Source organism: Poecilia reticulata, linkage group LG17, assembly GCF_000633615.1.
Source record: "Poecilia reticulata strain Guanapo linkage group LG17, Guppy_female_1.0+MT, whole genome shotgun sequence".
NCBI classification, from domain to species: Eukaryota; Metazoa; Chordata; class Actinopteri; order Cyprinodontiformes; family Poeciliidae; genus Poecilia; species Poecilia reticulata.
Window position 1 is genome coordinate 8,270,494 of NC_024347.1, and position 13,622 is coordinate 8,284,115.

At 38.0% G+C, this 13,622-nt stretch overlaps 1 protein-coding gene across 3 annotated transcripts in view; it reads left to right on the plus strand.

Moving 5' to 3' along the window:
- Window positions 1–7,471: 7,471 nt before the first annotated feature.
- lg17h5orf22 (linkage group 17 C5orf22 homolog) overlaps window positions 7,472–13,622 on the plus strand; it is an 18,407-nt gene continuing 12,256 nt past the window's right edge. For all 3 annotated transcript variants that reach the window (XM_017310225.1, XM_017310224.1, XM_008433580.2), the window contains exons 1-4: window positions 7,472–7,681; window positions 8,274–8,419; window positions 10,506–10,655; window positions 12,223–12,356. In XM_017310225.1, the coding sequence (XP_017165714.1) occupies window positions 7,613–7,681; window positions 8,274–8,419; window positions 10,506–10,655; window positions 12,223–12,356 (499 nt within the window). In that variant the 5' untranslated portion in view covers window positions 7,472–7,612. The remainder of the gene's footprint in view (window positions 7,682–8,273; window positions 8,420–10,505; window positions 10,656–12,222; window positions 12,357–13,622) is intronic.

Genomic DNA, 13,622 nt, shown 5'->3' on the forward strand with positions numbered 1-13,622 from the left:
GTAATCAAAACCTTTCCTGCCAACAGCCATCACCATCTTCAAAAGTTCTTATCAATTTGAAGAAGCTTGATGAGCTATAACATTTGGTTTCCCTTTGGGTTTAATTAAGTATTTTTGAATTTGAATTTAAAATAAACCCACAGCAGTAGTTCAGCAGCATAAGATTGCGCTGCAAAGCCTCTTGCCCAGAACTCTTCAATGCACCACAGTCAGTTCTCAGATAGCCCATATACAGCCATGGAAGACATCAATTTGTTTTATTTTTATTGCTCAAACGTGCACATTTTCTGAAGTTATCCTACTCAGTTGCACATTCCTTGGATTAGAGGATGCTGTTTACAATTACTTCCTGGTATTTTTATGCTCCAACTTTGTCTTTATTCGTTTTTATATATTTTATTTTTGTGTAAATTTAACTACTTCGATTATTTTGCAGGTGTTGCACCAGAGTTGCCCTGCTGTGGTACAATAAAGAATATTTCTATTATATGATATTCTATTCTTCTAAAATAGCTAGATGTAATTTCTCATAATTAAACAGTTAAACAGCACATTAAAATGAACAATAAACTTGAAGAAAACAAGCAGGCTATAAAAAATAGCTCAACTCTCTCTTCTTTAGCCTCAGAAAAATAACAATTCTTGTTCAGTCGCACAGAAATGAGTCACAGCACATGGCATAGAAGGCCTCAAAGTGGGGTTCAATACTCCCCCACCACCAGGAGGTAGCGATCTGCTGCAGATCTATAGCCGAGTCTGGGGAAGTTATCACTACGAAGTAGAGCGGAGCGAGGCTGGGTAGAGTAGAGCTGAGCTAAGCTGCCGAAGTAGAGCTAATGGAAAATGGGCATAACTCTGTCTTCCTTTCAGATACTGCTGTACCAGTCCCAGTATGGAGTCTTCTGATTTGCACATTTTCTCCTTTATACATATAGCAAATAACACTTTGTTTCTGCATGGGGGCTAAAAATCTTTCCAGAAACAAGACACTAATGAACATCTGCACCTTACTTTCCTTCCACAACAATTTCCTGTTTAGACTGTAATAAGTAGATAAACACAACTTTATTGCACATTCTCTTTTGGCTTTTTTTTGTGTATGTATTGCAGGCTTACTAAATATGCCACAGAAGCCCAAGCCTGACCGAACCATGAAGTCAAATCTTTTGGCTTAGTCCAGTCCAAATTTTGAGTTGGGCTCAGTCTATAGATCTAAACTCTCGCATAAAGTGGATCTTTAATTAGTAATTTGATAAAGCATTTGAAGATTGTGGTACCACTGTGCACCTGGTACCGCCGGCGTGTCATGCTCTATTTATGATTTGCTAAAACAGTCAGGCAGACTGTAGGCTTAATGATAAAATAATAGTCAGTGCAAAGTAGCCTACAAATTCTTTGGTGGGGGGCGGTGAGGGACCTGGACAAAGGCTGGGGGGGCGCTGGCCCAAAAAGGTTGAGAAACACTGGACTAGAGTATTTACTGGACGCGTTTGAAAAAGACTTTACTATTATTGTTATCAGCCAGCGAGGCAGACGATAGTAATCAACAACGAGAATAAATGCAGTTAATAATATTTATTGTTTCTATTGTGGCACCATAGCTTTCCCTTTAAATTTTATCTATTTGCCCTTAATCAAATAATCTCTGTTTGTTTGTCTGTAATGTTTGCATTGTATGCGCAAATTGGTGAACAAATTATATTAAAAAAATCTCTGCAACTCTGCAAAAAATTTATCCCAGTCCTAAATTCATATGTTTAAGCATTATTTTCAATTGAAGTAACTTCTTTTTTTCCTGTAATATTTGCTCAATTCTGCCTGGATAGTTTAAATTTGATCTATCTTTACCTTTATTATAATACTGATTGAGAGCAATTTTATTTTGTGACATTTATTTTAATTCATGAATAATAATTTATAGTAAGTAAATTAATTTCATTATTCTTCAAGGTCACTGTCTGGTTGTAGCTGCACCAGGCTGGTTGTAGCTATGCAAACACGTGCATATTCACATGCCTGTGCACACGTGTGACTCAGCAGTCACCCAGAAACAAACCAACTACCTGAATCTGCTGGTAAATTAGGAAAATTAACTATTGCCAACCTAAAACTGCAGCCCTCAATGTAAGAGAGAAAAATGTTTTGCCAGGTTTTATGAGGTCAAGGTGCTAAAGTGTTTATTGAATTCCTATTATCACCAGGTTTAGCCTTGACAGTTGCAAACACCAAAGATAGGATAATGATCTTCAGTTTGTTTGACCTTGTAACACAGCAATCTCCACAGAAATTGACACATCATTGTTATAGAGTTCTTTGCACTGATATAAATGTTTACAACTTTCCCATATGTTAGCTTAGAGATATATGTCGGTTATTTAAAATAAGGTAGCTAATTTAAATAATCAAATAATAAGAATCTGACTTTATTTGTTCATCTTTGCAAAATTATCAGTGAGAGAAAATAATTGACGTACACATCAAATAGCAGAAATTCTTGTCTATTCAGGACATCTGGCTTGTTATTTATAACATCATGAGGTAGCAAAAAAGTCATAGCAGCAAGGTTCACTATGAAGAAGACAGAGATTTATTAACACATAAGTTTAACATTTCTGCACATATCTAATACATTTCTTTGACAAACCTAGTTTGTCCCAAGGTTGGACAATACTCTGTCATCTGTACTTTTGAGATGTCTTACAAAAACTCTCCTTAAACACACGATTAGTAGTTTTTGCCGGTACATCAAGTCTTAGCAGCAGTTTATATTGTTAACTGGAATTGTTGTAGCTTCATAATTGATCATTTATTCATTTAGAACTTTATGCTTAAATGTTTGCCACTGCAAAAAAAATCACTGCACTTAGTAAGTAAAAGTGTGAGTATGGGTGTAGCTGAAATTACTTTAAATCAAGATGAGTAGTACAATGTTTTTATTTCAAAGAGAAACAGGTTCACTTTTTTTATTCAAATCAATTCAATTTATTTATACAATGCTAATTCACAGTACACTTAGTCACAAGGCCGTTTATAAAACAGTCAGTCCAATTAAATATTACAAATTCCAAGTCAAATACTCACATTCCAAATGGATCCTTGTTATTAAACAATCCGTCCGTCTGTCCATCCGTCCATTGATCCATCCACTTACTCTGAGGTTGGGCTGCGAAAGTAGCAGCCTAAGCCGAGAGGTCCAGACTTCCTGGTCCTCCAGGGGAATCCCATGGTGTTACTAAGCCAGTCAAGAAACATAGTCCCTCCATCATGTCCTGGGTCTTCTTCTGCACCTCCTTTCAGTGGGTCATGCCTGAAAAAACCTCCAATGGAGGCGTTCAGGAGGCATTATAAACAGATGCCCAAGCTCTTCTTGATGTGGAAGAGCAATAGCCTCTGAGACCATCTCGGATGGCTGCGTTTCTCTCCAGGGCCGTGCAGAGACGTTTGGAGGGGCAGGAGCTCAAAGTTAAAAAGAGGCACATTGAACAAAATCTTCAAACATCATAGCAGAAAATCATATTGATCAAGAATCTAATATTTAATTGGACCATACTCTATTATTGACATCATGTGGGGGCAATGCAAAGCAAATGTTGTCTATGTTTCCCCAAAACGTTGCTGCTGCTGTCAGAGCTGGAGGGCTGTGTTGATCTGAGACTGTAGCTGTTAAACAGACCATAGGCCATACTTCACTGGTTATGAAGTATATTATGAAATAATATATATATTATGAAATAATATACTTAATAATGTATAACTTTAATAACAGACATTATTAAAAACCTTAATAATGTCTGTTTAACCTCTATAGCAACTTGACTGCAGACTGCAATAAAAATCAGAAAAGCTCAGATTTTTTAACTACATAATTTTTGATGTTAGCACCTCAGAGATCTAAAATTGTAAGACTGAGCGATATCAAGGCAAAGAAAAGTCAGTCTCTGCCGGTAGGCCCCTCCAGACATTCAGGGGCCCCTATTAATGGTTGAATTGTAACATAGACCTAAAACTGTAGCATTCATTTATTGAGAATGAAAATGCGACAGAATTTTATTTAATGTGTTCAGCAGAGATACAATTTCAAACAAATTAGGAAGTTTATTTTGTAAAATTTACTTTGTATTTAAATACTGTTAGTTATGCTCATGTTCTCAGCATTAAGGAGGGTCTAAATCAGACATCTCCCGCCAGCTGCTCCAGCACACCAATACTAATGTGGAGCCTTCTATATAAGTGCAACACTGGGCTGTGGGGACTTTTTTCTCTCTTTGTGGTCTTCTGGCAGACTGAGACCAAATTTAATTGTACAACAGATATTATCACTTACAACATCTTCATGACACGCACATGTAGGGCTATGGGTATAGACACACTTAACAGCATTCAGAGGGGGTTCTATTCAATCAGCCTCACTTTTGGTGCCTGCTCCCATTTCCCAATGTGGTTGGTAGACATGGAGGGTTCTGGCTGAGGGGTAGGATGTGGGGGGAGGGTCCAGCTAATCTCCCATGTCCCTATAAACTCTATAAAAACATGCATCAACACCACATTTGAGCAGATGAAGACAGGAAAAGCCTGGAGATTTTCCACACCCTGTTTTGGGGTTGGAGGCTGGGCAGAGGAGTGGTCTGTTTGGACTGGGGTTAGGAGTAAGGTCTTCAGGGGTCGATTGGGGCTGGGGTTTTGGTTCTCCCGGGGTCACTCAGATTTTGGATTTGGATTCATGGCTTCAGTGTCTGGTCCACCAGCTGGGGGGCTGCTGGATTTCAGCAGAGAGCGGCTGTGTGGGCTTCACATCTAGGAGTGTGGCCTCACTTTGGTGGATGATCTGGCTGGTCAGCTCTGTGAACTATTAATGGTGGGGGTGTGTTGTGGAGTGGGGTACGGTGTTGGCATTTTTTGTAAACGTGTCCGGATACCAGTTTTTTCCCAACCAAGTACAAGAAATTCAGTTGAAATACTTGTTGATATCAAGTAACGATATTGAGTCATTAGCAAGTTAGTACTTATACTTCACACAATAACTTTTGAAAACAAACTCATTTTATTCAGAAGTCTGACTCTTCTTTTTAATATTACTATCACTATTGTAGATGTTTTGATTTTTATAGCCATGGGAATAGAAATTATTTTCACAGGCGTCTAAGAAAAATTTAATGAACATTCAATTTAAAATCTGTAGGCCTAACAGCAGCCAATCAGAGTGGAAAACATATTCTTATTTTGTGCCATTTTCTAGTTGTTAAATCTTCCACAAAATGACCAGATAAAAGATGAACAACATGCCAGTTTAAACTTTGATCTATTTGCAAAACGACTGAGCTCTGCAACATTAAAACATGGATAGAACTGTAACTACATTAATCATAACTCTTCTTCTCTTCAGTGTTTGTCAGTTTCTGGTGGTGCAGCTCTGTGCTGCCTTCAGGAGAATGGGACATCAGAGCATCATCCATAAAACTTCACCCTCATGGCATTTATTGTTCAAACCAGAGCTTTCAGTGGAAAAACTAAAGTTCCAGATCCTTTTAATGCCATACAAATATGAGACAGAAACATGGATTATATCTTTATATAGACCTGTCTATTGATTATAGATTAATAGTTTTACTGGACAGAAATGACAAAGAACAAATCTGGTTCTTAATCAAATCCTAATGAGTCAAATTCAAAGTGTCATGGAGTCATCAGCCTCATGACATTAACACTGACATGAAAAATAATATTGAAGAAATAAAAATATCAAATCTAATTAAAAACATAAATAAGTGATCAGTTCTTTACTGTTATGGTCTGTAAGATATATTTATTCTCAGTACTAGATGTGGTCTCAACAAACCCATGACACTTCAACAATATTATTTTACCTTTTATCTGGAAATAGTGTCTGTTTATTCTTGCCATACAGTCTCTGTATTAATTATTGCTCTAAAGGTCTTGCCATACCAGTTTATTCCTCTGTATTTACTTTAATTTCTTAGTTTATTCTTGCATTTTGTTCTTCATTCATTTCCATTTAGTTTCATTTGATTAGTTTTATCCTCTCTTGGTTTATTGCTATGTCCACTTTAGTTTCTTTCCTGTTGCTACATTTATTTTATTGTTTATTGACCATCAGTAATCTTCAATCATCACCTGCTGCTCTGTCTAATCATCATGTTTCACATCATGTGTTGATTTTTCACTGTTCAGCGTCAGATTCTCTGTTTTTATGCCATAATTCACATCTAGTTCGTCGCTCCGTTTTATGTCCCGTTTCTCCTGTTTCAGAGTTTTGCTCAATGTGCTCGTCGTGTTTTTAAGCCCCTAAGGTGCAGGGCGGTCGGGAAGCGTGTCGATGGGGAAAAGGCAGACTGACATAAACCTTTTAAAACAACGGAAACAATTTCTGCATTCTGATTGTTGAAATGTAAAGTGCTGTGTTGTTCTATCACCTCGTTTCATATCGGACCACTTACAGCACTGTGTTAACGCTATAAAATGAACGCTCTCTATCGTGGTATCAGCCATGGAGGGATTTCTTGATTTAAATGGGTTCATTTTTCAGAGGGATACTCAGTGAGGGTATCGTGATTTTAGCTACCAGTAGCAGGAGAACAGGGCTGCACAGTGGCGCAGTTGGTAGAGCTGTTGCCTTGCAGCAAGAAGGTTCTGGGTTCGATTCCCGGCCTGGGGTCTTTCTGCATGGAGTTTGCATGTTCTCCCTGTGCGTGCGTGGGTTTTCTCCGGGTACTCCGGTTTCCTCCCACAGTCTAAAAACATGACTGTCAGGTTAATTGGCCTCTCCAAATTGTCCCTAGGTATGAGTGTGTGTGTGCATGGTTGTTTGTCCTGTGTGTCTCTGTGTTGCCCTGTGACAGACTGGCTACCTGTCCAGGGTGTACCCGCCTCTCGCCCGAGACGTTGGCTGGAGATGGGCACCAGCACCCCTCCCGACCCCACTGAGGGAAAAAGGGTGCAAGAAAATGGATGGATGGATGGAGTAGCAGGAGAACGGAGCTGCCCCAAGAAGCTAACAGAAGCTACAAACACTGAATAGAAGAAGAGCTGCCATCGATACAGTTGCAGCCAAGCATGATTTAATGTTACACAATACAGTTTTACCAAGTTGCTCAAAGTTTAAACTGGCATTGTTGTTCATTTAAGGTGTAAAGTTTACCTTCGACCAAACGCCCCCCAAAGGCATCCCAGCGCCCCCCTTTTGTAAAAATGTCCGCCAGCGCCCCCTGCCGTCCTCTGAACGCCCCCTGGGCTTTGCGGTACCGCCCACGTTGAGAACAGCTACTCTAGTCAGTGGAGTAAATTGCATCTGTGTAACTCAATTATCGCAGCTAACATAAAGCGTGACTTGATAAAACATCTCCTCTATGAGGACATTGATGACATATACAAATATTTCCTTATGTGTAGTATTATTTGATTTGTTTATGAATAAGTGACAGAACCTTTCTGTTCCATTCTTGTTTCTAACCGGCGATATAAACTCTGCTGCGCGAATTTCCGGTTACTTTTCGCTCGCGGACATGACTGCACTCTTCGTACAAAAAGGGTTACTGCTAGCTTGCTCAAGTCAATCTGATTAAAGAGTCCGTTAGGTCAACAACTTCATACAGAAATGAGTACCTTGGCGCGGAAAAGGTTCTACGATAAGCTGCCTGTGTGGATAGTGGAGGACCACCACCATGTAAGGATGTTTGTCTTCGGTCTGTGACTACAGAACCAACATGAAACTGGTCGAATAGTGCCAGATATGACAGCAACAAGCTCAATACAAGTAGCTGGACTGTTGAAATTCAAACCTTTGAGAACGTATCTTTATTCTTTACTGACCGCTATCCGAAAGAAATCAAATAAGATTCTCTCATATGGATAATGTCAAACTGACTGAATGAAAACTAAGATATTCAGTCCTGAACAAAAACATTAGTTCAGGTTAATTTACAGATTACCCATTTAAATAATTACTTCAATAATGTCTGGAGAATAATACATATGGACTTTACTGTCGCTCCGTGAGGAAATTGAACTCCATCAGAATCAAGTGACGGGGATATGGAAGCGTACATGTACACATAATAGTAAAAATCAGATGGAGACTGTAAGAAAGAAAGTAAATTCCACCAATACAACAGGCACAGATTTTTAATTTAATTATATGGGTTATTTATCTGTACAATTAACAAATGGTGACAGATTAGTGTAATATATATTTTTTTGTTTTGATAAATGTTATATAGTAAAACAATATTGTGTGTAAATTCTATATATTGTTGCAGGTGGTCCATCACATCTATCGAGCCATTGCATCAAGACATCTTCCACTCAACAACATCAGACTGGTTCATTTAGACTCCCATCCTGACCTCCTTATCCCTGTCAACATGCCTGCTGACACAGTATTTGAAAAGGAGAAACTCCTCAGGTAAGAGCAGCAGAATAATACATTGTTGTTTTCACAGTTGGGAGAAATAAATTTAAAATCTGTTGGTACATTTCAGTGCAAGAAGAAGTAGTAGAAGAAAAATATAGATTCCAAAAGAATCCTTCTATTAAACGGGACAGAAGGCAGCAAAACTATTGCAACAAAAATTTGTAAAAAAATAAAAATAATAATTATGCAATCAGTTTGTTCAATAACTGACCTAGAGACATGAATATTAGGAAGTAGTTTAGAACATGTTGACAAACCTTTTCAAACATATTATAAAACATTATTCACAAAACCGAACAAAGATTTTAAAATATTTCTTGATTGATTAGGTTAATTCACAATTGGACAATGACAGAATAAAAGTTTAACAAAGCCCCATATAAAACAGACTTGATGCTAGCGGTAAAAAAATTACAAAACACCCAGTACAGACAGTCTACCATCTGAGTAGCATAAGGCTTTTGAAGAATTGTCTTTATATTACGAAAGTCATTAAAATGGACTGTAGTAAAAATGACAATACCGCCATCATTGCCTGAAGCAATTATAAGAGTTATGCCCAAAAAAGGCAATAATAAAACATTATGCAACTCGTAATGTTCGTGAACCAAGATTATAAATAATATGCCTCTGTCATGTCCAATAGGCTGAAGGCAGTTTTCTCAGAGCTCATTGATGAGGACCAAGCTGGTTTTGTCAGTGACCAACAAACTCAGAACAATGTAAGACAGGGGTGCCCAAAGTCGGTCGTTGAGGGCCGGCATCCTGCATGTTTTAATTCTCTCCCTGGTGATAGTAGCAACCATTTCAATATTCTTCTTAGGCCTCTAATGAGCTATCATTTGATCCAGGTGCATTAAACCAGGGAGAGAACTAAAACATGCAGGATGCCGGCCCTCCAGGACCCACTTTGGGCACCCCTGATGTAAGACGTTCCCTTCATTTGATTGAAACCAGGGCAAGATCGCTGCGCCCATGTGAAGTGTAGCCCAGGTAGAGCAAACCTCTGACAAACAAACATTGCTATAATGGTGAAGGTGGTGATGATCACAGAGCTACCTGAGACATTTGATGAGGCCTTTTTGCTTGTTCAGCCAACATTAAGGCATAGAAGACAAGACAAACTCAAAACTCGTAATGCTTGCACTCAAACTTCTGCTCTTTTTCATATATTCTCTGTACTCTCTCAAACATTTCTCCTCACGCTCAAAATTCTCTCTGCTCAAATAAAGACTCCGCTAGCAGACCTCTCTGTTCGCTTGCAAATCCTTTCCTGCTCTCGCTCTTGAAAAAAAGTACCGTTGCCTGACAACCTCTCAGCCAATAAAAGGAAAGTGTTATACTGGGTGTGTTTGTTTCCTTCTAGTGGGTGCACCCGTGTGGCTGCTATTGATTGTAGCAACCTGCTACAATCAATGTAGGTATTGTAGCAGGTTGCTACAATACCTACAGTTTTTTTGCTCTGTTGCAACTTAGAGATAAAGATTTTGCCCATCCAAGTCTGCGATCAGTAACTTTGTGTTGACTTACATGACGTACAGCAAGTGTGTTCTCTTCCTCACTATCTGCCAGCAGTGCGCTACTGATCAATTACTAACAACTTTCTGATATTGGGCAGGAGTTTGTTCACCCAACCAAAGAAACTTTTTTTGCATGCAGTTTGAGAGTTGAACAGATGCACACATTTTGGTTTGGTACATGTAAAAAACTGAACATGTGCCTTATTTGTTTGACCATCGTAGAACAAGTTTATGTTTTAACTAAGTGCAGACTTCTTAAGAGGTGTGAAGATGTTTTAAAAAGTTTTGACACTTTTTAAGTATGTGACAGTTTGGCAAACCTCAAGACCTGATCCCTGAAAAAAACTGGCAGCGGACAAATAAGGGACTGAATCATCACACCAGGGACGAATGTTATTTTACCGAGTTTTAGACTGGTACATTTGTTTTTAGGAAACTTTAAAAGGAATCAGGCCTGCTGTTCAAAGGGTTGTGTTTTTTCTCCTACCTTCATTTTGCTGAATCTGCTCAAATATATGGACACTTGATAAGAGTTGTATTTTTCTTTTGTCTTTTAGTGAGCTGAGTATAGAAAACTGGATAATGCCTATGGTGTATGCTGGTCATCTGAGCTACGTGGTGTGGCTGCATCCTTACTGGTGTCAACAGATCAGTGAAGGAGAGCACACATTCAATGTTGGCAGAGACTCATCTACTACAACCATCAGGTAAGATAAACATAGATAATAAATGGTTATTTTTGTTAAAAGGAATGTGTATCTATTACTAGGTCAGTCTAGTTCAGGGTGGGGGATTCACTCTGAGGCTTCAGACCCACAAGTGGCCCTTTAGTTCCTCCACTGTGGCTCTTTTACAACAAAACAAAATAAAGAATTTGTCTTGAATTATAAAGGTAATAAGAGCGTGTAATTTTAGCACAGCTAAATTTTAGCACTGCTAAAATTACACTTGCAATATCTGAATAGAGTGTCTACAATAGAAGGACAGCAATGTTTTGAGACTTGTAGAAGTATTTTTTTTAGCTTCAAGTTGTGTACTTTACCTTTTTAAGTGGGCTGTGTATCTTTCATCATACATCTTTCTGTTATATAAAGGCATCACTCACCTGGTCTAATTTTACAACTAATACTTAATAGTTTTTTTTCCCTTTGTAAACTTTAAATGATCCATTTTGTCATGAAATTTGAAAATAGAACTTTTCGTTTTATTTACTTTGCTTTCAAAACAAACATTTTAATTTAGTGTTGTTTTAAAAACTGAAATTTGTCTTTTTTTGTGGCTCAAGACAAATTTTATTTTGTGGGAGCGGGGCAAAAGTGGCTCTTTGAATTTAAAAGATTGCTGACCTCTCTTGTCAGATTCCCCATCCCAAAGTGTCCCAGGATCAAAGGGATGTCGAGTTGCAGACAAATGACTGGAAAGCATGTTGGCAAGGGACCATTTGAGCCTTAATGCTTTACATTTTATTTAATTCAGTTTATTAACAAAATTGACAACTTGTCATCTCAAGGCACTTTATGAAAAAGGCAGTTCAATCCATTAACATATCCATTCCAATTAATTCTAGTTATCAACCAATAAAGTCATGTTCAGTTTATTATTATCACTGGTCACATTTTTAATATAAGGAAACTCAGCAGATCCCATCGAGTCATTGACTTGCAGAATTCACTCCTTCCGGATGGACATGTAGCAACGGAAGACAACCGCTTGCTTTGTGTCATTGACTATACAGCAATCCCTCATGCAGAACATGCATGCAGGAAAAAACCTCCAACATCTCCAACAACCATACCCACACCTTACTGGGTATTTAAGAATACAGAGCATACACATAAAAGAAACAGAAGCACTGATCCAGGAGTACTTTCAGTGTTAGAGAAAAGTAAAAACATCTGGATGTAGCTTCTTCAGCAGCTTCATTTCAGAGAGAAACACAGCTTAACAAATAAGCTCAGAGCTGGTCTTAAAGGTTAAAGGATGAAAGACAGCATGTACTGTTAGTTGCGACAAAATCTCTGCCGATAATTATGTCTAGGAGAGAGACGGGGTTAAACATCGAAAGACGGAGCCAAGAGAATAACTATATCAAGTTGTTGGGAACAGCAGTTGAGCCGATGACCCCTCCAGGAAGTTGTCACAGCTAAACAGAACCCCAGACTTTGTGCAGTTTTTACAGTAAAAATTTGAGATCCTCTATTCTCAGTTTCTCTAGTAAAAAACAGAACAGAAGGTTAAAGGTTACGTCATCTCTGTCCTGTTATTATTTTCCAGGTTGACCAGTACAGAGAACTACTTCCTCAGCGATGGTCTGTATGTTTGTGACGAGCTGCTGGAGAACTCAAAAAGTCTCAGACTGAACATAGTCAAAGTAAATCCTGTCAAAACATCAACTGGGCCACTTCCAGGTACCTTCAAGAAGTGATTACATCTTTTAAGTTTGAACTAGCTTTGAGCTAAATTTATTTTCATAGGAAAGATTAGGTGGTTGTGAGCTCTATTTTCCCAAAATATTTTAATTGGCATCAACACCTTAACTGTAACCCAACAAACACTTGAATTCAAGTCAGTCAATCCTTAAGGACAGCGGTGTTATGTTTTCATTAAATTGCATCTGAACTGTTTTTGGGGTAACAGGTAAGGGGTTAAAAAGCATAAACTTTGATCAGCTAATTTATGTAGGAGCCATTTATACTCTTCGTTTGCATGTTTCATTGGTATTTTGACATTTTTCTTATATTCATTCAGATTGAAAGTTCTCATCACCACAATCTCCTGCTTCCTGCACAGATTTTCTATCACATGGAAGATGTGACAATCTTTAGTTGGCAAACACTACTTATAATCACTAACTAGTGATTAACTAGACATTCATGGCTTTGCATAAATTAAAGTTACAGTGGAGGTTCACATTCTGTCAATGTGATTCTGCAACAATTGTTCAGCTGGTCCAATGGGCACAGTGTGATACATTCACTACTTTTACTTTAAACATTTTTTTCAGTAAGTTAACTGTCTTGCACAGTAAGGAACTTTACATAAAAGTCTTTATGTTTTCTAGATTGTTAATCATTTACAAGTAAATGTTACCTATATGGACTGTGATATGAAATGGCATGTCAACAGTGGATAGAAGGAGCAGGTCTAAAAAGTGCATAGTGCCCTGCTGAGAAGCCAGAGTGATGTTTTTTACCTTAGTTAAAAAAACATGATAAGCCATTTTTAAATGTTTTATGCTTTTAATGTGATATAAATCCCATACAATTCAACTGCAAAGTAAACAAATATGTTCATGAGAAATATATAAAATAATACCCTTATGGTATTTCATGGGGTGAATTAGGTTGCATTCACACTGCAGGCGGAAGTGACCCAATTCCGATTTTGTTTTTGACGTAATACGACCAATATCTGATCTTTTCATGACAGTCTGAACAGAACAGAATTCTTTTCAAATGTAACCCGAATGTGAAGTTACTTGCATATTCAATACGTATCCGATTCAAATGATTTAAACCTAATGTTCAGGTCGCATTCATCCGAACTGAACGTCACTGATACTCAACGACAACTAGGCCTGTCGCGATAAACGATAAATCAATTAATCGGACGATAAAAAAACCTATCGAGATCATTTTAATTATCGTCTTTATCGTCTCTTCCTGCCTTTTTTT